We start from the raw sequence: 25,019 nt of genomic DNA on the forward strand, positions 1-25,019 counted from the left end.
GCTGTAAGTAAGGGGAGATAATTTCTTTTTCCGCTTCTAAGCTGCAGAATGGCTCGCCCCAGGTAAGCAGCAGGTTATCTCTTTTCTAGGAAATCTCACTTTTTTTCTCTTCCTCAGTCTAAAAATGGAATGCAGACCCTGGAAATAAATTCCCAGGGAACACCACTGTGCAAACATCCCAGGCTTTGATTCAAAGCGTTTGGATTAATTGGCTTAAACTGAAAGCTTTCATTCTGATTTCAGCCTCAGCTTTATGGACAAAAAATTAAAGCAGCAAAGCTTTGGAAGTCGAAAAATCAAAATGTTCCACCCTGGAAATATCAAAACAAGATGCTGAGCCTCGCTGAGCTGCTTTGTTGCTTTCTAAAAGGAAATGGCATCGAGACCAACACCTTTACAAGAAGCTCGGATCATTAAGCACTTCAAAAAAACCCCCTAGATCAGCATAAGCAATTAATTTCTTAATTAGATTTTCTCTTTTTCTTCCAGAGGGAAGTCTAAAAATATTGATATTTTTTCTGTTTTATCCAAAGATTTCTCTAAATATGGTCCCCTCACTGGATGGTTCAGCTGGAGCTCCAGCTGTGGGAATTAGATGGGGTGGTTCACATAAATTCACTTTGTCATCTTTCCTTCTCCTTGGCCTGTTTATTTCTGTTCCAGTGGCAATATAGGACCAGGGTAAAAGCAGAGGATAATAAAGAAAACGAGAGACTGGAAGGGAAACTGAACATGAAGATGAAGTATTTTGAAAGTCTCATTTTCTAGAGGCATTTCCAAGTGAAACCCATTTCCTTTGGAAACCTCTCAAAGGAGAGCAGCTTTGATGTTTGGAGCAGTTTTTCCTGCTGATTTTCAGTCAGCTCCATCCAGGCAGCACCTGGATGAACCTTGGCTGGACATTCCCAGCGGGATTTGCCAGAGCATTACCTGACCCGGGGTGACTTTAACTCAGGAACGATAAAATCCCCGCTGGAATTGCGTGTGGCCTCGCTGACCACTCACTCCTGAGTCATACCCAGCTGTGAGCTCCCAAAAATCCCTTGGAGAAGGGCTCCAGAGGGTTATTTCCTCTGGAGATGTCCTCCAGACCCGGCTCTCGTGTCCCTGTTGCTGCTCAGGATGCTGCTCCCCTATTTCGGAACCTTCCCTCGTTTTTCCTGGCGGTCCCAATTCTGCAGCCCCACAGGGTTTGGGGTTTTTTCTGCCAGCCTGTGGAGCTGCTGGGGGCAGCAGGGCGGCAATCCCGTTTTCCGATGCTGGGATGCTGAGCAGCGGTTCCTGCTGCCATCTAATGGCTCCGACCATTCATATCCAGCAGGGATGCGCCGAGCGCTGCTGGCTGGGGAGTCCAGGAGCCCTCCCGAGGGCTGCAGGAGGCCACGCCGGGCCCCAAACACGCCACGATGTCCCTGAGGTGACACTGGGCACAGGGGGAAGGGCAGGGAAAGGCATTCCTGTTGCAAAGTTTAGGACAAGCTCCTTAGGGATGGTGCTTGTGGCGCCATGCGCTCTGCCCTTCGCATGCCCTGAATGCCCCTCACACCCTGAAATGCGTGGATCAGGGAATATCCCGAGCTGGAAGGACCCACGGGATCATCCAGTGCAACCCCACACCCTGCACTGCTCCCCTGGGTGGTGACACCGAGCTGCTGCCTCTGGAGTAGTGCTCAGGGGCAGGAGCAGCGAGGATTCCTGGCATTCACAGCCCAGTGCCAGGGAGGGGACCCCAAACCACAGCTCCCGGTGTGGCAAAGGCTGGTCCTGTCTGTTCTTCTCAAGTGGAAGGTTCTCCTCAAGTGGTGGAGCTGGCAGCTGTGGTCAGAGCATTTCAGCTCTTTCCAGAACCTTTTAATATGATTGCAGGTTCTGCATACGTAGGAAATATAGTAAAAAGAATTGAAGGGTCAGTTTTAAAAGATGTTAGTAATGACAGTCTATACCGTTATCTTACATGCCTTTATTCAATTTTACAAAACAGAATAAAAATTTTGATGAATCCACCCGTGGAAATAAATCTATATCAAATATATTGCCAATATGGCGAATAATTGTTGAAATATTGAATAATCCCTTCTCTAAATTCATAATTACAGTCCCTGCAGTAGAATCTGATAAAGAAATATTGCAAAGTCCAGTTTCAAATTCTATATCACAGCTAAACATTGACAGAGAAAATCAATATTTTGTTCAATGTTGACAGCATTCCGTGAGATGCTCTATTATGTTGCTGGCAAAGCAATGGCCGTGGCTATTGGAGTTTTTGCTGGAATGACAAGTGGAGGATTCAGCCTCTGGAGCCACACGGATCCATCCAACACACACAGAGCCAGTTTTCCAGTTTTCCAGTTTTCCAAGAGTGCTCATTTCCTCCAGCTCTGGCTGAAAACAATACAAGAGGAGCAGGACTCAGCATTTCTGAACACGAAGCGCTGAGTTCAGCTCAGTTCAGCCCCGGAGCCCTCTTAACCCTTTAGCTGTGGGATGGAGCAGAATTCCCAGTGCAGCAGCCGCAGCTTTGGACTGCCTTGTGTTGAGAAAAGTAGGGAAGGGTTTGGAGGTGGAAGAAAATTCCCGAGTGAGGGCCATCGATGAGAAGGAACACCTTAAAGCCAGGCCAGCCTGGCTGCATTCAGGGACTGGCCACAGCAGTTTGGCTGTGAAAGCCTTGAGATTTCCCCGTGTCCTCAGCCATGCATGAACCCCGCTTCCCCAGTGCCCCAGCTGCCAAAAATCACCCGGGAAAATGCTGTCCCAAAGCCACCCAGTCTTGGGGCAGGTTCTCCGGGTGCGCAGCCCGAGGGGTCCTGGATTGCAGGAGGGTGGAAAACCTGGAGGGGGCAGGTGCTTATCGCTGCTCGGTGCCCAGGAAAGCAAAAGCAGAGCGCTGGAACGAGGAAATGGCCCCAGGAAATGGCCCCGGTGCTCCTGCCCGTGTCCCAGCGCTCCCCCGCGGGCATTGCAGAGGCGGAGGGAAGGAAAGCTCCGCTCCACCTCACCCCAAAAGTGGGTGCTCCCACCCGTACCAGAGGATCAAACCCGTGAACCAAGAGTTTCTTTGGCCTCAGACGAGACCTTTCATGTTTTTTGTTTGCCTTTTCCTCCGGTGAAGCCGGCTCTGGGCTGACTTCCTTTGCTTTCAGGTTCAGTTTGAAATAACAAGCTGAAAAGCCACGAGGCGTCGTTTTTGAACCTGCCGAGGAACGGGCGGCTTCAGAAGGAAACAGAAACATCGGGAAAGCTCTGGATTAACTGTTTCATTGTTTCCAAGGGGAAAAAATTCCCTGTAATTCCCTCTGCCGCGGACTTTAGCCGGGATGCACAAATACTGCTGGGTCCACAGATCTCTTGTTCTGTGCGCCTGGATTTGCATTTTGGCAGGCAAGAAGGGGGGTTCGGAGCTGGAATTCTCGGCGGGAATGCCTCTCCCGGGATTTCGCTGTCGCACGGCGAGGACGGAAGGTTCCCAGCCCCAAGGACCGCAAGCAGGACACAGGTGAGGCCGGGAGAGGCTGCTCCTGGCTGGAATGGGAGAGCCCTGCGGCTGGGATTGGCCACACCGAGCCCCTGGAAAGCCTCCCTGGAATTGTTTCGGTGCCTGGGAATTCCGGGAGCCGGCGGTGTCCTGTTGATAGCCCAGCCCCGGGTAACTCATTGACCTCTGCTGGGAAGCGGAGGTTCCCAGGACGATAAGGAGCTCTTGGAAGGAATTCCTGCCCTCGTGTGAGGGAGTGGCAGCGCTGGGCACGCTCGCCCGCCCCGCAAACACGTCCGCAGCCCTGGGAGCTCCATCCCGGCACTGCAGCGTTCCCTCGGGGCTTGGAGAGGCTGGAATTTCATCCAGGAGTTCCCCGGGAGGGAAGCAGAGCTGGGAGCTGGGAGCAGGTCAGTACAGCCGCTGTCTGTCGCCGGGGCTGTCCCCTGCCTGTGCCCTTTGTCCCCAGCTGAGCACACACAGCCGGGACGCGCTGGTGGCAGGTGCTGGAGCGATCCAGCGCCTCTGGAATTCCAGGTTGGGCCGCGGAGCTGGGGAGTTGAAGGCTGGATTTGAGGCTCAGCTGCGGCAGTGATGAGCACGGTGGGGAGGGACAGGTTGGGTTTGGGTGCTGGGAACGGACGGGAGAAACCAGAGCTGGGTTTGGGAAAGGGGGTTTGGTGCCAGGGCTGGGTGGGGCCGGGTGACAGCCCTGGAGAGCTGCGGTGTCGGTGCCAGCTCTGTTCCCGTGCCAAGGGGTGCCTGCACAGCCGCTCTCATCCCGTCCCGTGCCCAGGGGAGGGAAGCGTGGCCGGCTGGCACTGGGATTGCAAAGGGAACAGAGCCCCTGGAGAGCTGGCACAGGCAGAGACCCCCCATCTGGAAGAGGCTGAGACTCCAGGAAATATTCCATACTTCTCAAGACCGGGCTTTTCCAGGCCAGGCTGCAGCAATGGGGGCCCTCTGGGGGACATCCAGGATTTGTCGAGAGGCAGAGAGGTAGGAAGCGGAATGGGAGGTTTTCAGCTTGCTGGCCAAAAGGCAAATTCCAGTTCAGGTCAAACAGGAGGTGACAGCTTTGCTTGTACAGGGATGGGTTTGGTTGCTGAGTTTCTAAGGTAGACTTAAAAACAAAAAGGAATTTCACAACCACAGAGGAAGACACTTGTGTTTAGAAAATGAGCAAAAACCCCCATTCTGTGGATTAAAAAAAAAAAAAAAAATGTTCCCCTGTGCAGAAGAAATTGATGCTAATTGGTGAGCAGGAACTGCTGAAACCAAGAACCTTCTGAGGAAGGCAAAAAGCTTTGTTTGAGAACCCTGCCCTGCTCGAGCTCTGACAGCTTGGACAGCACGGGACCAAAGCCGCAATTGTGTAAAGATGTGCCTGAATCCATCACAAAATTCCATCTGTGCGTTCCGAGCACAGGCAGGCTGAGCTCCCCCTCTGATTCCTGCACCGGCAGAGCACCCCTAGGTCAGCTCGGGGAGGTTTTTAGATGTGCAGTTTCCCAGGGCTGGCGAGGGATGGGAACGGGCGGTGCCTTTGCCACAGGGGGAGCAGCGCTGGCCTGGCCCAGCTCTCACCTTCCTGCAGCCCCAGAGCTCGGAGTGCAAACCCCAGCCCAGAGAACCCCCCGACACCTGGGGCTCGGCAGGATGATGGAGAGGATGCTCCCTTCTCCAGGCAACCCCAGATTTGGAGATCTGGATTAGGAATCCCCGCTCCTCCAGTCTGCTCTGGCTGTGCAGGAGCATCGCTCAGTGCAACCCTCCCTGCAAAGGCTTTTGCTTTGGCTTCACTTTTGTGTGGAAATTCCCAGCCAGCTCCATGCAGGTGGGTTCCATCCTGCCATTCCCACAGCCAGGTACTGCTCATGCTTTGCTTTAGGGGCACTGCAGTTGTGCCAGCCGTGGGAATCCTGACATTCCCTCTCTGGGTCATGGAATCATGGAGACCACCAAGTCTGGGTTAAAAAGGACCTTAAAGTTTACCTCTGTTCATGGGCAGGGACACCTTCCACCACACCGGTGTGCTCAGAGCCCCATCCAGCCTGGCCTAAATTACTCCCTGGATTAATTATTCCCTATTCTGGAGAAGTTCAAAGCACTGCCATGGCTTGTGATGCAGCCCGGGATGCTCCTGGAGCAACCCCAGCACACAAATCCCTGCAGTGGTGGCACTGGCTGGTTGCTGGAGTAAAAATCCATCCCTAAAAAACCTCCTTAAGTTCTCTCCCTAAACCTTTTGGGTTTTATTTTGCAGGGGCTGTGTTGTTCTTGCCCAGAGATGCTCTGCAAACCACCCACAGTGCAGTGAGCCCACCCAGCCACCCCAAATCCTGATCCTGGGGGCTGGGAAAGGTCTGAGGATGTGAACAAGGAGGGAATGAGACTCGTCCTCATCCTGGGAAGCCCAAGGGATCCTGCACAGCAGCCAGCTCATCCCTGGCGGTGTTGGATCTGGGGTTTGGACAGCCCTGACCCCGGGGGTGAGGTGAGCCCTGCCAGTCCCCTGGATCCCGCAGTGCCTGGGCTGCGGCACCCCTGGATGCTGTGAGATCCAGGAACTCACCTGGATGTAGCTGGCAGAGATGCCCGTGGTGCTGCCAGCTGTCCCCACAGTGACACGGGAAAAGCATCGGGCAAGGAGGAAGTGCAGGATCACAGCTAGCCCCGGATGGAGGATGCTGGACGGGCCCCAGCTGGGTCTGGGTGTCCCCACAGGTGAGGGAGGTGCTGGCAGCGGCGTCGGGAACAGCTCTGCCTTTGGAATTGGGCGGAGATCAGCTGGGAGGGAGCAGCTGGAAGCTGGGGCAGGCTTGGCAGAGCGAGGGAGTCCCCAGGAGGAATGCCAAGAATGTGCCATGTGGGATGGGCACTGCGCTCCCGGAGGCAAAGGCAGAGTGGAGCAAAGGAGGCTCAGGGAGGACCTTGTGGCTCTGCACAAGTCCCTGACAGGAGGGGGCAGCCGGAGGGGTCGGGCTCTGCTCCCAAGGAACAGGGACAGGAGGAGAGGAAATGGTCCCAGGATGCACCAGCGAAGGTTCGGGTTGGATAATAGGAAAAAATTCTCCATGTAAAGGCTTGTCAAGCACTGGCACAGCCCGTCCGGGACGTGGTGGAGCCACCACCCCTGGGGGCATTTATAGGACATAGATATGGCAGTTAGGGACACGATTTGGTGGTGGCCTTGGCAGTATCAGGTTTGTGGCCAGACTTAAAGGCCTTTCCCAGCCTGACTGATGCTGTGACTCCAACCCAAGCCCTTCCCTGAGCCCGTGCCCGCCGCCCCCGCCGTGCCAGTGCCCGCTCAAAGGGGGCATTGTGCATTGTGGCCGTGCCCAGCCGCGGTGCCGGGCGGGCAGCGAGCAGCCCTGCCTCTGCCAGCCCTCTGCCAGCCCACTGCTGGTGTCACTGCTGGTGTCACTGCACGCATGGGCTGCTGCCTGGGGACCCCCTGGCACCAGGACCTGGCGCTGGGATGCACAGGTAAGGTGCCCACGGGGCTCTGCTGTCGCGGCGGGGCTGCGGGAGCTGTGGCTGTGGCGCTTGTCCCACAGGATGGGACCCTTGGGGACACTCTGGCGCTGAGCACTGGCCCCTCTGGCTCCTTGCCTGCCTTTCCTGGGATGGCTCCTGGTGCCCCTCCTCTTGGACTGGGGTGTGCAGGGAGTGAGGCAGCACGCTTGGCCAGGGAGGGGACAGGATCACTCGGGGGGTTGGCTTATTCCCATGCTGTTGGCTTTTCTCCTTGCCACCCTCCCTGCCCAGGAGCCCCCCAAGCAGAGCCCGTGGGGTGCTGGCATCTCCCAAGGCACCATTCCCATTCCAGCATGTCCCAATGAGCTGGAGGAGGGACATGGCTCAGGGCCAGCCGCTGTGGCCACGTGTCCCCCAGCAGAGCCAGGGCCAGAAGGTGCCACGGGCACCCAGCCCTGGGGCCAGGAGTGCAGCCCTGAGCACTGGGACCTGCCTGGCTCGGGGCTGGAGCTGTTTCCTGCCCACTCTTACAAAATATTTTGGCACCGGGGAGGTCACTGAGTCACTGGCACAACCGGGAACAACTCCCCAGCCACAGTTTCAATTGGTCCCTTGAAAAAAAAAGCTCCCAGTTCCCTTTCTGGCCCAAATGAAAATAAACACTGAACCCTGAGAGCAGCCAGAGTGAGCCCTGGCCCCTTCCTGGCACTGGGCACACATGGACAGGCTCTGTCCTGCTGCTGGCGGAGGTGGCACGAGCAGTGTCCCACCTGCCACCTCCTGTGGCACATCCCACGGACACCTCTCGGGCAGGGAGAATCTTGCCAGGGATCCGGACACCTCTGCCCACCCTCCGTGTTCCCCAGGTGAGGAGTGTGAGTCCTGCTGGCCCCGCTCCCCTGAGCTCCTGCCCCGCTGGGACCAACTGCAGCGCTGGGGACAATGGTGGCAGGACAAGAACATGGCAGCAGGTACCCATCCCTGGGGAGTGGCAGCAGGTACCCATCCCTGGGGAGTGGCAGCAGGTACCCATCCCCAGGAGTGGCAGCAGGTACCCATCCCTGGGGAGTGGCAGCAGGTACCCATCCCTGGGGAGGGGCAGCAGGTACCCATTCCTGGGGAGGGGCAGCAGGTACCCATTCCTGGGGAGGGGCAGCAGGTACCCATCCCAGGGAGGGGCAGCAGGTACCCATCCCAGGGAGTGGCAGCAGGTACCCATCCCAGGGAGGGGCAGCAGGTACCCATCCCCAGGAGGGGCAGCAGGTACCCATCCCTGGGGAGGGGCAGCAGGTACCCATCCCCAGGAGGGGCAGCAGGTACCCATCCCCAGGAGGGGCAGCAGGTACCCATCCCTGGGGAGGGGCAGCAGGTACCCATCCCCAGGAGGGGCAGCAGGTACCCATCCCCAGGAGGGGCAGCAGGTACCCATCCCCAGGAGGGGCAGCAGGTACCCATCCCTGGGGAGTGGCAGCAGGTACCCATCCCTGGGGAGGGGCATCAGGTACCCATTCCTGGGGAGGGGCAGCAGGTACCCATCCCCAGGAGGGGCAGCAGGTACCCATCCCTGGGGAGTGGCAGCAGGTACCCATCCTCAGGGAGTGGCAGCAGGTACCCATCCCAGGGAGGGGCAGCAGGTACCCATCCCAGGGAGGGGCAGCAGGTACCCATCCCTGGGGAGGGGCAGCAGGTACCCATCCCAGGGAGGGGCAGCAGGTACCCATCCCAGGGAGTGGCAGCAGGTACCCATCCCTGGGGAGGGGCAGCAGGTACCCATCCCAGGGAGGGGCAGCAGGTACCCATCCCAGGGAGGGGCAGCAGGTACCCATCCCCAGGAGGGGCAGCAGGTACCCATCCCAGGGAGTGGCAGCAGGTACCCATCCCAGGGAGGGGCAGCAGGTACCCATCCCTGGGGAGGGGCAGCAGGTACCCATCCCTGGGGAGTGGCAGCAGGTACCCATCCCCAGGAGGGGCAGCAGGTACCCATCCTCAGGGAGTGGCAGCAGGTACCCATCCCAGGGAGGGGCAGCAGGTACCCATTCCTGGGGAGGGGCAGCAGGTACCCATCCCAGGGAGGGGCAGCAGGTACCCATCCCCAGGAGGGGCAGCAGGTACCCATCCCAGGGAGGGGCAGCAGGTACCCATCCCCAGGAGGGGCAGCAGGTACCCATCCCTGGGGAGGGGCAGCAGGTACCCATCCCAGGGAGGGGCAGCAGGTACCCATCCCTGGGGAGGGGCAGCAGGTACCCATCCCAGGGAGTGGCAGCAGGTACCCATCCCCAGGAGTGGCAGCAGGTACCCATCCCAGGGAGGGGCAGCAGGTACCCATCCCTGGGGAGGGGCAGCAGGTACCCATCCCAGGGAGTGGCAGCAGGTACCCATCCCTGGGAGGGGCAGCAGGTACCCATCCCTGGGGAGTGGCAGCAGGTACCCATCCCTGGGGAGGGGCAGCAGGTACCCATCCCAGGGAGGGGCAGCAGGTACCCATCCCTGGGGAGGGGCAGCAGGTACCCATCCCTGGGGAGGGGCAGCAGGTACCCATCCCAGGGAGGGGCAGCAGGTACCCATCCCCAGGCCCTGCCAGGGTCTGCTGGGGCACAGGGAGGGCCGAGGACAGGCGGGAGTGGAGCAATGGCAGCAGCCAGCTCAGATTTAGTTCTGCCTCAGCCTCCTTTCGCTTCCCCTTCTCCGTTTCCCCCACATGTGGAAGGGATGGAGCTGCCACATGAAATCCTTTGCTAAGACTTTGTTCAGTGTAGGGCTTTTTCTTCCAAAGAAAAACTACTTCATGACATGTCCAGCCTTGGGCTGTTCTTTTCTACTTGCTAGCTCTAAATCAGAATTCTATTTCTCTAAATAAGAATTATATTTCTGCACACAAATCCCAGTTTATGTGAGTGACTTAGCAAATCCCAGTTTATGTGAGTGACTGGCAAAGCTGGCTCCATAGAAAGAATTGTAGAGCAGAGTTGTGGTCACAGCAGGGACTTACCAAACTCCACATCTCCAGGTACGTGTTTCTCTTGCAAACCCAATCTGATTACTGACAGAAATTGGGCTTTAATCTGGTTATCCCTCTGCCACCAATGCAGCTGTGGAAGAGCAGGCGGGAATTTTGTGTGCCTCAGCCCTCGTTAACATAATTAACACCTCGAGTTGCAGGCCCTGAATCCTTTATGGCAATAGTTGATGGTGTGTGGAGCAGGGAGAATGCAGCCTGGATGTGGGATACCCACCAGAGGAGAAAATCTCATTTTGGTTTTCAAAGAGTTTTGCAAGGCCTTGGCTCTCCTGTGCTGGGGAGCTGAGGCCTCCTCCAGAAAAATCTCTCTTGGGGATTCGCCCTTTTAACAAATCTGCTCAGTGAGGGTCTGTCCAGGAGCAAGGAGGGAAAATCTCCTCGCTCCAGAGCCATTCCAGCACTGGAAAAAAAAGCTGGACAACAAGGGAATGATGGAATTAGGCCCCAGTCTCATGGATCTCTCCAACCTTGAGTGAGACTTCAGGGTGGCTCCAGATCCACACAATCCCCAGCCAGATCTGCAGGGCTGTGCTCCCAGGAGCTCTCAGCTGAGGCAGAAGATCCAAAACCTCTTCCACCTTTTCCAGCAGCTCTGCTGTGTCCCCTCCTCTCCAGGTAAGGCTGGGGTGACAGAGCAGAGCAGCCCCGCTCCCGAGGCAGGACACGGCTCCCCGGACCCCTCCGTGGTGCTGCTGGCTCTCAGGGACAGCTTTCCACCAGGTAAGGGGCTGCCTGTGGGATCTCCCAGATTTCCTGTGGTTGAATCCACCCCCGCAGTGCCTCGAGTCTCACCTTGGCGGCTGAAGGGGGAGGACGGGCTGGGCTGGTGTTGTTTGAGCATCACAGCCAGGCTGGAGGCTCTGGTGGGCCTGGCAGGGTGGCAGGGGTGGCTCTGGGTGGCAGAGGTGGCTCTGGGTGGCAGGGGTGGCTCTGGGTGCCACAGAGCTCCTCCTCCCCTTTAATGCTGCTCTTCTCCTTTCCAAGAGATCTCGCTCTCCTTCTCTGTCGAGAGCCGCTCCTCCCGATGCCGCAATTCCCAGCTCCAGGAAGCTGCCAGGAAGAAGCTGTGGGCTCTGGAGAGTGATGATAGACATGTCTGTGCCCTGTTCAAGGTAGAAACCCCATCCCAGTGCGCTGGGGTGCTCCTGGAATGGTGGGATGTGTGCTGGAATGCCAAACCCAGATGAGAAGTTCCTCCCAAGCCACCGCAGGGGACTTTGGAGGGGACTGGAATGATGGGGGAGATGAAATGATGGCAAGTGAGAGGCAAAGCTGAGCCTCGTGCCATTTTGGGGGATCTGACCCTAAATAGCCAGGAATTCACAGGGCTGAGATCACCAAATCCATGTCCCTGCTGGAGGTGACAGCTCTGGATGGGCACAGAGTTCTCAGGTTGGGTTTTACATAAACAAATCCCAGCTACAAATCCCAGCCTGGACTGAACTCTCCTTCCCTGCTGGATTTCAAGGCTCCAGGACTCTCCCTTGATCCTGCTTTTGTGCTGTGCAGGAGCTGTCAGCCAGGCTGGTCTGTGTGCAGGCACATGAGGATCGCTTCTTCCTCACCTTCAAAACCCTGGAGGAAGTCTGGAAATTTTCCACGTATCTGACTTTAGGTAACGTTTCCAAGCTCTAAGTGTGAGAAGTGTTTTTGGAGAAGGCGTTGTCTGACACTACAGAGCTGTTATGTTCAGGGTGGACAGGGAGAATATGAACTGGAAAACTTTGCAGTCCACTGTTTATGAGATCTCTGTTTGGATCAGTGGAAGACACTCAGGAGGATTCCTTTTGGGAAATTTTGGAGACAAAATTAGAAGCTTTTGCCTTATGTCTGTCCCCACAGACCCTTCCTGCTGTCCAGGGAGGGAGATGCTGACCCTGATCCCCCTCTTGGCTTCTCAGGGTATGTGGGGACCTGCCTGGAGCAGCTCCTCTTTGGCCAGGAGTTCTGGCTGGACTGTGCCCTGGTGGAGGACACAGAGCTCAGGGTCACCGTGGATGAAGAGCACCTGGCCACCATCTACATGGATCTGCTCCTCCAGGAAGGTGTGATGGGAATTCCTGAAAATCCTCTGCTGGAGCCCTGTGCTGATGCCCCGATCTGATCTCTGACTCTTTCCCTCCGCAGGGAACTTTTTCTCCAGGGCAGCGCCTGGAGTCTGGAAGTCGGAGCAGGAGGGTGAGGAGGGCCTGCAGCTCTGCAGGAATGAGCTGATCCATGTGAAGAGTGTTGGACAGGATTCCAAGTGGGAAGGGATGTCCCTGCTGACCGGGCAGCGAGGCGTGGTGCCTGCGACAGCTCTGGAGCCGATACCACAGCCCTTTTACCAGTAAGTGGTGAATTAAAGGGCTCAAAGCAGGATCTTTTCCTGATCCTGATGCATGACTGGCACCAAGGCTGGGCTGTGAAACTGCTCACAATTCCATGAGGATCCACATTAGGCATAAAGACAGCCACTGGAATCAGTGCAGGTGCTGCCAGTGGGACAGAGCAAGGACATGCTCCTACTTCAGCTGTCATTTCTGTAAGGTATTGATTTAGGTCAGGACATTATCTCTGGCTTACAGATGAAGAAGTGGCAGAAAAAATTTAGGCAATGCCTAAAGTGGGGTTTCCTGTTGGTCACCTGGCTGAGCCTCAAAGACACCCACAGCTCCTTTTACTTGGAGAAATCTTCCTCAAAGATGGCAAATTTATCCTGCTCTTCCCCTGTGTGTGACACCATCCCTGGGGCTGGCCTGAGGACAGGACTGCTCAGGGAGGACCAGTGAGGGTCCCTTTTGCCTTGCAGGTGGTTCCTGAAGAATTATGCTGTGAGTTTTGGCCTCTCCCAGGAGATCAGCGGGACGAGCTCCCAGGCCATTGGTGAGTGACAGCTCTTGGAAACCTGGATTTGGCCACAACTGCATCTCTGGCCTCTCTGGAATGCAGATCAGAGCTTGCAAATTGTGTGTGCTTAGAAGGATGATCTGAGGAACACAGAGAGCAGAGAGCTGCTGGTGACACCCTTCTGCCACTGTGTGTTCCTTCAATTTTATGTTTCCTTTAATTCTTTCAGGAGTGAGGTTTCAAATCGTGAGGGTCCAACCTGTGCCCACCATCCACCCACCAACCCCAGCCCAGTCCAGTTCAGAGCATGCTGGACACAGGAGGTCCCTGCAGCTGGGAGTTGGTCACGTAGGGATGGACATTTGAACTGTCCAAGATTTCACTCCTGGCAGACTTGAGACAGGGCGGTGTCTGTGAAGCTCCATATTTCCAGTGTGGAGTTCATCCATCCCTCCTTTATTTTTTATCATAATCCACTCCTCAAGGAGAAATGGCAGAGATCTGGATCCAAGATCACAGTAAATCTTAGGGGAGAGAGAGGCAGCCATCTCCAGCTGGAATCATGGCCTCTCCTTGCCCAGGTCTTTTCCAGTGAGGGGGTTTTAGCAGGGATCCCACTGACATTCCCTTGTTTGCCTTGCTTTCCCAGTCAAAGGCAGGTGCATCGCCACCAAGGAGCACAGAGGAGCAGCGTGGGATGAGCTGAGCTTCTCCAAAGGAGACCACATAGAAATTATTGGCTTCTTCATCCCGGGACTCCCCTGGTTTGTGGGCAAATCCCTCAGCACCGGGAGCATCGGCTTCATTCCCACCCGACACGTCAGTCCCGAGGCTTGCGAACCTCTGTGAGTTTATTTAAATTAAATCCCGGAGAAAAGGGAGGGAAGGCTCCAAATCCCAGCTCAAGGCTGGATGAGAGCCTAGCCTTGCTTTGCAGGACCTCCACAGAGGGTGGGTTTGAGGTGTGAGCAGAAGCCTTGGCCAGGCTCTGCTGCAGCCCAGACAAAGCAATGTTTGCACCTGCCTCAGGTGGTTCTTGGAGAGGAACAGATCCAGCCCCGGGCTAATCTGGCTTCCTGCAAGCTGGCTTCCCAGTTTGTCCTAGAAATGTCTTCAGTTTGTGGCTCTGAAGGGCTGGGAGCCTGGCAAGGGTGGAGAGAGCATTCCTTGCTGAGGAAACCAAGTCCTGCTTCCCATCCTCCTGCCCCTGGATGTGGAGGCAGAATGGCCACTGGCACAGAGCAGAATCCCACACCCTCCCGAGGACATGGCAAGACCTGTCCAGGAAGGGAGGGTGACAAATCCCACCCTGACTCAGGCTGTTGGTGGCTCCCGTTCAATGCCCATCCCAAAAGGCTTCTTCTCCAAGAATGGGTGTGGGAGGACAAGGTTTTAACCAAGGTCTGCTGGGCTTTCCTCACTCAGAGTCACTCAAGCTGAGTTGCAGCACTTTTCTCTGATGCTCCAGAAGGGACAGAGCAGATCAGGTGCTGTCCTGTGGCTTCTGGATTCCAAAAAAACCCAATAGGTCCTTTCCTCTGGTACCTTTCTGTTCCTTCATGGAGAACCTGGATGGGGAAGATGTCCAAAAATCCTGTGTTCATCTGCAGCAGAACTTGTGTGGTGGGAGGAAGAGAACGGATGGGAAAACATCCCATCCCATCCCACCCCACCCCACCCCACCCCACCCCACCCCACAGGCCAGCTGCAGTGTCAGGGGCTGGGGACACGCTGACTCTTTTCTCCTGCTCCACCCCAGGGGAAAGGGCTTTGTGTTTCTGAGCGAAGAGGAGAAGTCCCCGGTCCTGCATGTGCCCTGCAATGGTGACGAGCAGCGCTTTGCCACCCTCCTGGGGGACCTGGCACACACTGACATCACCTCTGTGTACCGGCTGGGTGAGTGTCCCCTCTCCTTTCCCAGCCCCTGGATCCCCGTGGAGAGCCCCAAGTTGGGGGCAGCTGCTGGAGTGGGTGGATTTGGGACTTCGGCTGATTTCTGCACATTGACACTGGCCAAGGATTTGGGGTTTTGTTTTCTGTTTGTCTCCTTGTACAGATGGTTTTGAACCCACAGCCATGTTCCCAAAAGTGCCACCAGGTGAGTATGAGGAGGGGACAGAGGGGGAGGCTTTGGTGATGACTTCTGAGGGTGAATTTAGACATGAGGAAACATCAGAGAATGGTTTAGGTAAGGGAGGAACCCTAAAGGTCATCCAGTGCCACCCCCTGCCACAGGCAGGGACACCTTCTACTGTCCCAGGCTGCTCCAAGCCCCATCCAGCCTGGCCTTGGACACTGCCAGGGATCCAGGGGCAGCCACAGAGAAGAATTTCTTTCTAATCCCACTATGGTTTCCCTGTCCTTTCCAGAGGCTGCTCTCCGTGGCAGTAAAGAAATCCAAGTGCTCCAGTCTTGGGAGGAAATCAATGACTGGGCTACAAGCAGCACCTCGGAGCTGTCCAGCCCAGGCAGTGAAGCCGCCCCTGCCACACTGGAAGATGTTCTCCTGGAGAAGCTGGACGACCTGGATTATCCCAAATTCTTCATTGACCTCAATGCTGGGCACATGGAGGATGCTGATGTCTTTGACCCCATATTGACCTTCCTAAACCAAGACAATTTTGTGCCCAGTTTTCAGAGCTTTTATGACCTCAGCTTTTCCTTTCTCCACTCCACTTTTTATGGTTTCTCTGATGAGGATGAACTGGTCCTGTACCTCGAGACATCCCGGAACTGGGCCAAGAGGACTCGTTCAGTTTGGGCTCACGTCAGGCTCTGTTTCCTCTTGGGTAAGCTCTGCATCAAAAAGGTCAAGTTCTCCCAGGCTCGGGTGTACTTTGAGGAAGCCATGAGTGTCCTGGACAGGGGCTTTGGGGACCTGCCCCTGCTGGCAGCGCTGCACGTGAGCCTGGCCTCCATCTACCTGAAGCAGAACATGAAGCACAAGTTCTCCTGCCTGCTGGGGAAGACGGTGACCTTGCTCGTGTGCCTGCCTGGCCGCTCCTTCAGCTCGGAGAACGAGCTGGAGCTCCTGACGTACATCCTGAGGGAATCCATCGCTGTGGGCAACGCTCCCCTGGAGGCCCGGATCTGCTTCCTCATTGTCAAGCTCTTCCTTCAGCTGGGCAGGACCGAGGAGGTGCTGCCCTTTCTGGAGCATCTCCAGTGTCTCAGCAGCACCTGTGCTGGCCCACTGGATGCCACTGCCACCCTGTGCCACCTCTACGACAAGAAGTGCCTGCCAAACATCGCGCTGGCCTCCGCCAGGTCCTTTGTCCCCAGCGGCACCAGGGGGACACCGACGCCCATCTGGAGAGCTGGCTTCATCCTCCAAAACGCTTCCAAACTCCTGGGGAAGCAGCTGGACAGGAGCAGCATCCCAGCACTGGCTTGTTTGTACCTCAAGCAAGCGCTGCAGTTCTGCTGCGAGGGCAGAGCCGTGCCCAGCCAGAGGACGCTCTGCGCCGTCCTGTCCAGGATGTACCTGCAGCACGGGGCGCTGGATGGGGCAGTTTGTTATGCAGCCAGGGCTGCAGCCCTGGGCAGGTTGATGGGGGAGGAGGAGGCTTTTGAGTCCTCGCTGTCTCTGGGGTGGATGTACCTCCTGCAGCAGCAGCCGGGCCCAGCCGGGGCCATCCTGCGGCAGCTGCTGCGGTCACTGCGTGGCACGGACAGCGAGACCCAGGGCGGGGCCGTGCACAACCTCCTGGCCATGGCCCTCAGGGGCGAAGGGCACATTCAGGAGGCTGCAGAGAACTTCCTACGGGCCCTGCACAAGGCCACGGAGACGGGGAACAGGAGGAATCAGGCCGTGTCCCTGGCTAACCTGGGCCAGCTGAGCCTCTCGTGTGGTGCCACTCAGCTGGCCGAGCTCTACCTGCTGTGGTCAGTCCGGCTCTACGCCGAGCTCCAGGGACACCAACAGCTGGACGTGGAGCTGGCACAGGTGCTGCTGTGGCTGGCACAGGCCATGGTGGACAGGCAGAGGATGGAAGACGCCAAACTCTGCTATGAACTGGCGCTGGGGTTTGCCCTGAAGTGGCAGAACCTGAGGAGTGAGTACAGAGGGGTGCAGGGCAGTGTTCGACCCTGCCAGGTCCCCAGCGCTGTCCCCTGACCTGTCCTTCTCCCTTTCCCTGTGCCACACAGGTCAGCTGCACGCCACTGAGTGTCTGTGCCATTTCTACAGCAAAGTGTGCCCCGACCTGCAGGCCTGCATCACCTACCACGAGCACTGGGCGTCCTTGGCACGGCAGCTGCAGGACAGGGAGCTGGAGGGCAATGCCAGGCAGGCCCTCAGCCAGCTCTACCAGGCTTTGGGCACACCTGAGTGAGTGGCTGGGGCTGTTGGATGCTGCCAGAGGGCAGTGGCTTTCCTGGGGTGTCCCTCGAGCGGGGTGGGAAGGAGTGTGGTGGCTCCAGCTGCCTCCCAGCTCTGGTTCTGAGATTTGTCACTGTGCTGTGAGAGGGAACAGCTCAATGCCAGCCAAAGCTGGGCAAACGTTGTCCCAGATAGAACTGGAGTCTGGCCAAACACAGGTTTCCAGGACGTCCAGCCTTCAGCAGAGCTGACCCAGTGACAGGGAATTCATTGCTTCCTTTGGAGGCTTATCCAGTGATTAATCACCACTCCCCGGTGAAAACAGGCTCCTTATCTGCTCTTTGAGTAAGTCTGGGTTCAGCCTCAGCTGCCAAGGCTGCCCTCCCTATATCTGCTGGGAGATTGTCCCCAGGGAGGGACTTAGGACCCATGGAAGGTGCTTAAAACCCAGTATCAGCTCACCTTTAATCTCCTGCCTGACACCTGCGTGGGGCTGATGGGGTTGGGCAGGAGAGGAGAGAAGGAGGCTGGGACAGGCCACAGGCCTTGAAGGCAAATGGGTCAAAGAGTGGAGAGCAGGCTCCCACGTCCCAGAAGGACAAATGGGCAGGGCTGTCCCCAGCTGGGATGTTCACCTCCCCAGCCAGGCCACGGTGAGTTCAGGGGGAAGGTATTCAGGGAGCAGATGCCTGTCATGGGAACGGTGCTATTTAGGATCACAAAGCACCCCATTCCCTGGGCTCCCGGGACAGCTGGAGGGACACCAAGCAAACAAACTGCCCTGGACACTGCTGATTTTGTTTCCAACCTGCTGGCTCATCCTGCTGCCTGTCCTTGTGTCCTCCAGTGAGCAGGGGCTGGAAGAGGGGCTTGGACACGTAGCCAGAGATGCCTCTGGCTGCACAAGGGCCAAACAATGGGCTGAGGTGGGGGTTTGGGTGCCAGGTGCTGTCTGGGAGGTGTAAGTACAAACATTCCCTGCCTGTGCTCCCATGTGGAGCTGGGACTGACTTTGGGATTTGGTTTAGGGGGAAAAATTGGGTTTGCAGGTGACCTGGATGAGCCCCTCTTTATCACACCGGGGCGAGGAGCAGCCTGGGTGGGACTGCTGGGGTCCTGGATTGTCCTAAGGTGGCCAAATGACCCTTAAAGGCTGAGCATTAAAGCATGGAGACTTGCATGGTCCTATCAGGGCACATTGCTCAGAGTTCAGAAAGTCCTTTTGTCCTCAAACTTTGGTAACTGCAGGAGGAGCGGGCAGGGGATCAGTGCCATGGGGAGGTGGTGTGGGGCCAGCTGAGAGAGACTCTGAAATGCCTTTTTGCCTGTTGCCATCACAGGGCTCTGAGACAATCCCTGGACTGCACCAAGCAGAGCCTGAGGATCTTCATCGACCTCGAGGAGGCTGTGAAGGCAGCAGAGGCCTGGCTGCAGGCAGGAAAACTCTATTATCTTCTACAGGAGGACGAGCTGGTGGAAATGTACTTCCAGGTATGGAGCAGGTGGCTGGAGCTGTCCCATTCCCATCACAGCCTTTTGGGGCTGGAAAACCTGGAAGGGGAAGTTCTGAGCACTGTAAACCCGCTGCTGGAAGGAGGAGCTCTTGCCTTCCCCTCAGGCACTGATTTTCCTCTCTTCCTTTCTATTGACTGAGTTCAGATGGTTTTGGGGTGAAAGTAAGTGAATTCATTGATGTAGGAGTGCCAAAGGAAGCTGGATGTGCCAAGTGACCAATTCCCATTGAAATATCCATAAATAAGGGAAAAGTGCCAGGGAAGTCCTTGCAGTAGAAGGCTCCTGGCTTCTCTCCATCTCCAGCATTATTTTCTCGGCTGAGCTGCAAACTGGAAGAGCAGCTCCTAAAATTTGGGGTTTATTTAATCACACCCATGTCTCTGCCTTTCCAAATGTCACTGCAGCCCCCTTTTTCCTTCCAGGCAGCCATCCAGACTGCTCTGAAATGGGACAACTTCTCCTTGGCCATGGATCTTTACGAGAAAGCAGGTGACACCTTCTTTAATGGCAGCAGGAACAGGCACCGAGCAGTGGAGTTCTACAGGGTATGGAGGCCTCTGGGCACTTCTGTCCCTGTGTCCCCACAAGGTGCTGGCTGGGGGGGGGCTGTGCCCCAGGGCAGACCAAAAGGATGGAGGGTGGACAGGGATGGGGTGATCCTGAGGGTGCCAGAGTGGGAGGCCTGGAGCACAGATGGTTTCTGCAAATCCCAGAGATCATTTGGGATTGGGAACGAGCTCCTTCCATTACAAATCCTGGTGGTGTCAGGTGTGAGCTGGTCACTCCTGGGGACACCCAGTCAGAACTCCAGGCACCCAAGAAAGGGCAGAGATGTGAGGCTCAGGCTTTGAGAGCTGCGCTCTGGGATATAAAACTCATTTTCAAGGGAAAGAAGGGACTAAAACCAAAACCTGCAGTGCTCCACCACCTCATGCCCTGCCTTGGTCCTTGTCCTGCTGCTCTGCCACCCCTCTCAGGCAGTGCTGATCCCTCCAGGAACACCCTGGCCTCACTTTTCTCTCTCCTTAGGGAGGTGCTGTGCCCTTGGCCAGGAAACTCAAGGCCACCCAGACAGAGCTGAGGCTGTTCAATAAACTGGCAGAGCTGCAGATTGGCCTGCAGGGCTATGAGAAGGCTCTGGAGTTTGCCACGCTGGCAGCCAGGCTCAGCCTCAGGGTCGGTGAGTGATTCACACCCAAAAGTTACTGGGAGTCACTGGTCAGTCAGTGATTTACACCCAAAAGTTACTGGGAGTCACTGGTCAGTCAGTGATTTACACCCCCAGGGCACTGGGAGTCACTGGTCAGTCAGTGATTTTCCCCCACAGGGCACTGGGAGTCACTGGCTCCTGTGCATGAGAACAGTGTCCATGTGAAAAGGGGATCTCCTGCTTTCCTAAGGCTGCTGGACATACCCTAAATCATGCCTTTTTTTTAGGCCATTTCCCCTTTTTCCAGCTGTGTGACAGCAGAGGGTTTTTGCTACCCCAGAGCACAGGAAGTCTGCTGAAGGCACAGGACTGAGCAGTTCCTCTCTGCCCTGGTTCTCCTAAAAACCTCACCCCTTCCCATTACAGAAATAGCTTGGATGGGCAAAATGCCAGCTGAAATGTCTGGGATGGGACCAGTCTTGGAACAGACCTCCAGCACCCAAAAAAAACTGTAAAAAATGATAAACTCCTGGGCCCATCTGTCCAGCTGTGGCACCAACAGCCCTGCCCATGGCTCTGTTTCCTCTCCAAGGTGTCCATGCCCCCAGGCTGCTGAGAAAATGCATCCAAAGTGGCTCAGCAGGGCTGGGGATGGATTGAGCTGGATCAGCAACTTTCCCAGGGGATCCATGGCAGGAGCTGGTTGATTCCACCCACCTCTTTTCCAGGATATCCATGGCAGGAGCTGGCTGACTCCACCCACCTCTTTTCCAGGGGATCAGCTGCAGGAGCTGGTTGCCTTCCACCGCCTGGCCGCAGCCTATGACCTGCTGCACATGTATGAGATGGCCGAGGATTGCTACCTGAAGACCCTGGCCATGCGTCCCCCTGTGCTGCAGAGCTCAGCAGAGGCCCTGTACTACTGCAAGGTCTACTGGCACCTGGGCAACCTGGCCCTGCACAAGCTGAAGGTGAGAAATGAGGTTTCCCGTGGTGCTGTGGCTTGGGTGGAGAGCTGAGGGTGGAGATCACATCTTCTGGTGTGGGGGGGAGGGAATTTGGAAAGAAGTGCTGGCACTCGGCACCATTCCGGTGAAATCGGGTGTCCCTGGGTCCTCCTGGAACCCCCAGGCTCTGCTCCAGCTCCCTCCTGCCCCATGACCTCCACTGAAGCCACTTCCTAACGCCGGCCCTGTGCTTTCTGCTCAGGATGAACAGGATGCAGCCTCCTACTTCCTGCTGGCCCTCGCCGCAGCCGCCGAGCTGGGAGACCAGGAGCTGCAAGCCCTGCTCCGTGCCAAGCTGGGTGCCATCCCCGGAGCCCCAGGGGGACCTGAGGGCACGCCAGGCTGTGCCACGGACCGGCCCCGGTGGCTGAGCGAAGGTGGCCATGTGGTGTGACCCATCTGCCACCCTGGGGACACCAGTGGGAGCCGTCCAGCAGCGCCGTGCAAGGGCCGTGTGCTCTCCAGGAGAGGTCCTGCGCCACGTCCTGAGGAGCTGGAAGGGTTTGGGCTCCTTGTCCCAAGCCTTTGGGAGCCTTCTGTTGTTTTTCAGGAGCAGGGCTGTGCCCACAGCGGAGGTGGCACAGCCAGGGCAGGATATCCAGGCAGGATGAGGTGCCAGCAGCGGTGCTGGAGCTGGGGGTGCAGCAGGGCTGGGCTCCTGGAGGGAGGTTCAGGAGTGCCCTGCCCAGGATGGGGACAGGGAAGTGCTGCCATGTGCCTGCCTGTCCCCACAGCTGCCCCACACCTTGGAGCAGCTCAGCCTGGCCCAAAGGTGTTTGAAATAGCAACTCCTTTATTGATGCCTGGTTTTTATCCTCGTCTGCTCCACGAGGTCTGTGATGACACCTCTGCCAAACCCCTCTCCTGTAAAGAGCACCACCAAAGCTTTTGGCAGTGAGAGACAGAATTTGGGATGTGAGGAGGATGAAAGGGGCTGGTCCAGCCTCATCCGGGGGCAGAGAAAACTGCTGGGGCAGAGACAGAGCCCACCCTCACCCCAGCCCCACCATCCAGCCTCAGGGTCTGGAGCAGGAGCACAGGAAAAGAGCCCTGGAACGGGGAAGTGCTGGAGTCCCCATCCCTGGAGGTGTTAAAATGTAGACGTGGCATTTGGGGACACGGTTTGGTGTCGGACTCGGTGATCTTAGGGGGATTTTCCAGCCTGAGTGGTTCTCCCGGGCGCACGGCAGGAGTGCGCGGCTCTGCTGCTCAGCCCGTCTGGCCACCAGAGAGCAATAAATGCCCATTTTTTGCAGCGAGAGCGGCTCCCCTGCAAAGCCCGAGCCCGGCTCTCACTCCGGGCAGGAGCGCAGGGAATCAGGAGCAGTTTTCCCAGCTCATCTCTTTGCTTTGACAACCAGTGGCCATCTGGGGCTTCACAGCCAGACCCCGCTGCCGGTTCCGCCACCTCCCTGCCCGTGCTGCCCTGCCTGGGATTGTTAAACGCAGAATATTTATTTCCTCTCTCCTCTCTGCAAACGCTGAGTTCAGCTTCCTCTTCCAATCCCGTCGAGGCGTTTGTCACCGGGGCGATGAATATTTACTGCTTGTTTACCGAGCATTCCTGCGGTGCTGCCGGGCAGCCTCAGACCCCAGTCCGGAGGAGGGAAATCTTCATCCTGGGTGAAATCCAGCGAGCTCCGGGGTCCCCGAAACCTTCCTCAGCTGATCTCAGTGCGGGTGGTTGGTGCTCTCCGAGCCAGGAAAGGATCTTTCCAGCCGTTTTACAGGCAGCTCCCCTTTTTCTTTTTGTCTAGGTGGTCTTCAAGGACCATTCCAACCCGTTAACCTCCTATGATTCTTTCCACACGCGGGGAAAAGCACCGTCTCACATCTTTGTGCCAGGAGGAAGATGGACGATTGGATATCAGGCTGTGGAGAGGAGCTGGGATGGCTCGGGAAGCTCTGAGGGCTTTGATTAAAATACAGGCTCAGCGTCTGAGCTGGCCTAACTCAGCCGAGCTCCAGGAGTCAAACAGAGATGTTCTGATTCACAGGGACTCTGGAGCTGCTCTGAAACCAAATGTGTCCTCCTTAAATCACAGCAAACCAAATTTGTGGTGTCTGCAGGGAAAAAAAGTCTTCCTCCTCGGGACCATCCATAAAAGCTCATTTTCCCTCTCCCTCATCTGCCTGTCTGCTCCCACGTGCTGTGGTGCAGTGGGATGAGAGCTCAGGGAGGCCAGGGCTGATCATAATCCATAATACACTGAAATTTAAAGCTGTTGTTTGTGTGCACCAGATCCTGGGCCTGTGCCCAAGGGAAGATGAGGATATTCCATCCCTCCAGGCATCAGGTTTTTGGGCAGAGAAATTTAGGGACTTTGTGCCAGAGGAGGTCACCAGGTGGTGGCTGAGCTCCTGGAGGCTGGGGGTTGTCATCCTGTCCAGGAAGGGGATGCTGTCCCTCATTCCTGGGGCTTTCTTTGGGACACAGCAGGAGGGATGCACCCTCGAGGTGCTGAGGGGTGCAGAGCCTGGCCAGAGCTGTGCTGCTGCTCCAGGAGAAGGCTGGAAGAGAAGGAATGTGGGAACACAGGAATTATCCTGCAGAAGGCATCGACCACCAGCGTCCTCCTTCTCCACGGGCAGAGGCAGAAATAGGGGAAAGGGGAAGGATGGATCAAATCTCCTCCGACACCAGGTGTGCCGTGGCTTGTGACTCCTTCCTGAGCCACTTGTGACTGCCTGTTCCATGCCCAGGCCAGGAGTTTTCCTTGCTCCCTGCAGCCAGCCAGGCTGGAAATAGGCCTGGTGGGAGCCACGTGCAGCAGCACATGCCGCTCAGAGCAGCGCCTTCCTTCCCAGCGCTTCCAGAGGCTGCCGGGAGCTGCAGGAACATCCCTGCTTTGGCTTTGCTGCTCCAATCCTTCCCCAGTTTGACCTGCCAGGCACCAGCACTCCCAGTCCTGACGTAAAGCCCGGCGCTGGCACCGTGATCTCGTGTTTGTTGAATGCCTCAGGGGGCCATTTCAGGCCTGGAATAACGAGGGGCTGGATTTCTCTCACATATGTTCGTTCTTGGACAGTGGAAATACCACGGCAGGAATAATTCTTGCATCATCTGAGCTCTGGTGTGAGCCTCCCGTGGAATCAGGAGAAAGGAAATGCTGATAAATAGAAATACAGATATGGGCAGAGAGCTGGATTTATTTGGGTTTTCGTGGAAATGACTCTTTCCTGCAGAAATAGAGCACCCAACAATAGCAGTTGTTATCAGCAGACATTTTTTCATCATTCCTTCATGGCACAGTGCTGCAAACTGGGCTGGATGTGGAGGAGCAGAGATAAACCTCGAGCTCAGCTTATCTCAGAGGTGGCCGCTCCTCTCTGGGCAGCATCTCCCAGTGTTGCCTGGATCGGTAATGAGGAGTTTGGTAAACACCAGCTGTTCTGCTCAGCAGAGCTGGGGGGAGTGTGTAAACTGGGTAATTTAGATTAAAAATCATTTGTTTGCACAGCAACCTGCTTGTTCAGGGATAATTGGGCTCATAAATATGTATGGCGGAGGAGGAGCAGGGGTTGAGGCTGAGCCAGAGCCAGGAGTCACCAACTGTGGCTGCAGCAACTTAAATAAAATTTCCTTCTCTGCACTGAGGTGTGCAGGGATGGAAAGAGCTGGAATAGGCCTGGAATTCCTGCACTGCTGCTGGCCCTGCCCTGAGAGCTCACCTTGTGCCAGGGACACTCAGGTGGCTGCGGGCAGTGCCAGCAGAGGTGGCAGCTCCAGGACTGCCCCCTGCCTGATGCCACCTCAGCACAAGAAGTTTCAAACCCCCACTGGGAATTATTTTTACATCTGGCCTCACTGTTCCCCATCCAGAGTCACTTCCCTGCTGCTTCTCCTTCCTCTTCTCTCTTCTTGTGCCGAACAGGCAGGAAACAGGCGGGAAGGAAAACTGGCAGGAAAGAGGCAGGAAAGAGACAGGAAATAAGCAAAAAAAACAGGAGGGAAAAAGGTAGGAAACAGGTGGGAAAACTGGGAAGAACCAGGTGGGAAAACCGGGAAGAACCAGTCAGGAAAACCGGGAAGAACCAGGCAGGAAAATTGGGAAGAACCTGGCAGGAAAAGTGGCACCAGAATCTCTTCTCTCCACAGCACTGGGGACAAGTGTAGGAAGCAGCATAAGTGCCAGCAATTCCTGTCACACTGCAGGAGAGGGGAGGGAAAGTAAAAAGACTCTGCATTTGGTCCTGGAGACTCTTGGAATGCAGTCCAG

At 56.4% G+C, this 25,019-nt stretch overlaps 1 protein-coding gene across 7 annotated transcripts; it reads left to right on the top strand.

Annotated features, from left to right (window-relative positions):
* The first annotated feature begins 3,057 nt into the window (after positions 1-3,057).
* SH3TC2 (SH3 domain and tetratricopeptide repeats 2) lies at positions 3,058-24,423 on the top strand. Of its 7 annotated transcripts, XM_048320136.1 has the most exons (19): positions 3,058-3,885; positions 5,742-5,972; positions 7,825-7,929; positions 10,593-10,697; positions 10,962-11,089; positions 11,487-11,592; positions 11,879-12,022; positions 12,105-12,306; positions 12,769-12,842; positions 13,456-13,651; positions 14,566-14,702; positions 14,863-14,904; positions 15,176-16,861; positions 16,956-17,136; positions 18,468-18,618; positions 19,065-19,187; positions 19,672-19,822; positions 20,567-20,763; positions 21,002-24,423. In XM_048320136.1, exons 3-19 carry the CDS (start codon positions 7,920-7,922, stop codon positions 21,191-21,193), a joined length of 3,825 nt encoding a protein of 1,274 aa, XP_048176093.1. In that variant the 5' UTR covers positions 3,058-3,885; positions 5,742-5,972; positions 7,825-7,919; the 3' UTR covers positions 21,194-24,423. The 7 variants fall into 7 exon arrangements, with proteins under 7 accessions (XP_048176093.1, XP_048176088.1, XP_048176091.1 ...); XM_048320131.1 differs by lacking the exons at positions 3,058-3,885; positions 5,742-5,972 and adding an exon at positions 6,070-6,202; XM_048320132.1 differs by lacking the exons at positions 3,058-3,885; positions 5,742-5,972 and adding an exon at positions 6,770-6,967.
* Positions 24,424-25,019: the final 596 nt, after the last annotated feature.

This window comes from Corvus hawaiiensis, chromosome 15 (genome assembly GCF_020740725.1).
Source record: "Corvus hawaiiensis isolate bCorHaw1 chromosome 15, bCorHaw1.pri.cur, whole genome shotgun sequence".
Taxonomy (NCBI): domain Eukaryota; kingdom Metazoa; phylum Chordata; class Aves; order Passeriformes; family Corvidae; genus Corvus; species Corvus hawaiiensis.

Excerpts from the sequence above, each read along its gene's own strand:
- SH3TC2 (XM_048320129.1), top strand. The coding sequence starts at position 7,677 with ATGGACAGGCTCTGTCCTGCTGCTGGCGGAGGTGGCACGAGCAGTGTC. Across the intron at positions 7,930-10,592 it reads GGACAAGAACATGGCAGCAG|GTAAGGCTGGGGTGACAGAG; the intron begins GTACCCATCCCT and ends CCTCCTCTCCAG. Across the intron at positions 11,593-11,878 it reads TTCCACGTATCTGACTTTAG|GGTATGTGGGGACCTGCCTG; the intron begins GTAACGTTTCCA and ends TTGGCTTCTCAG.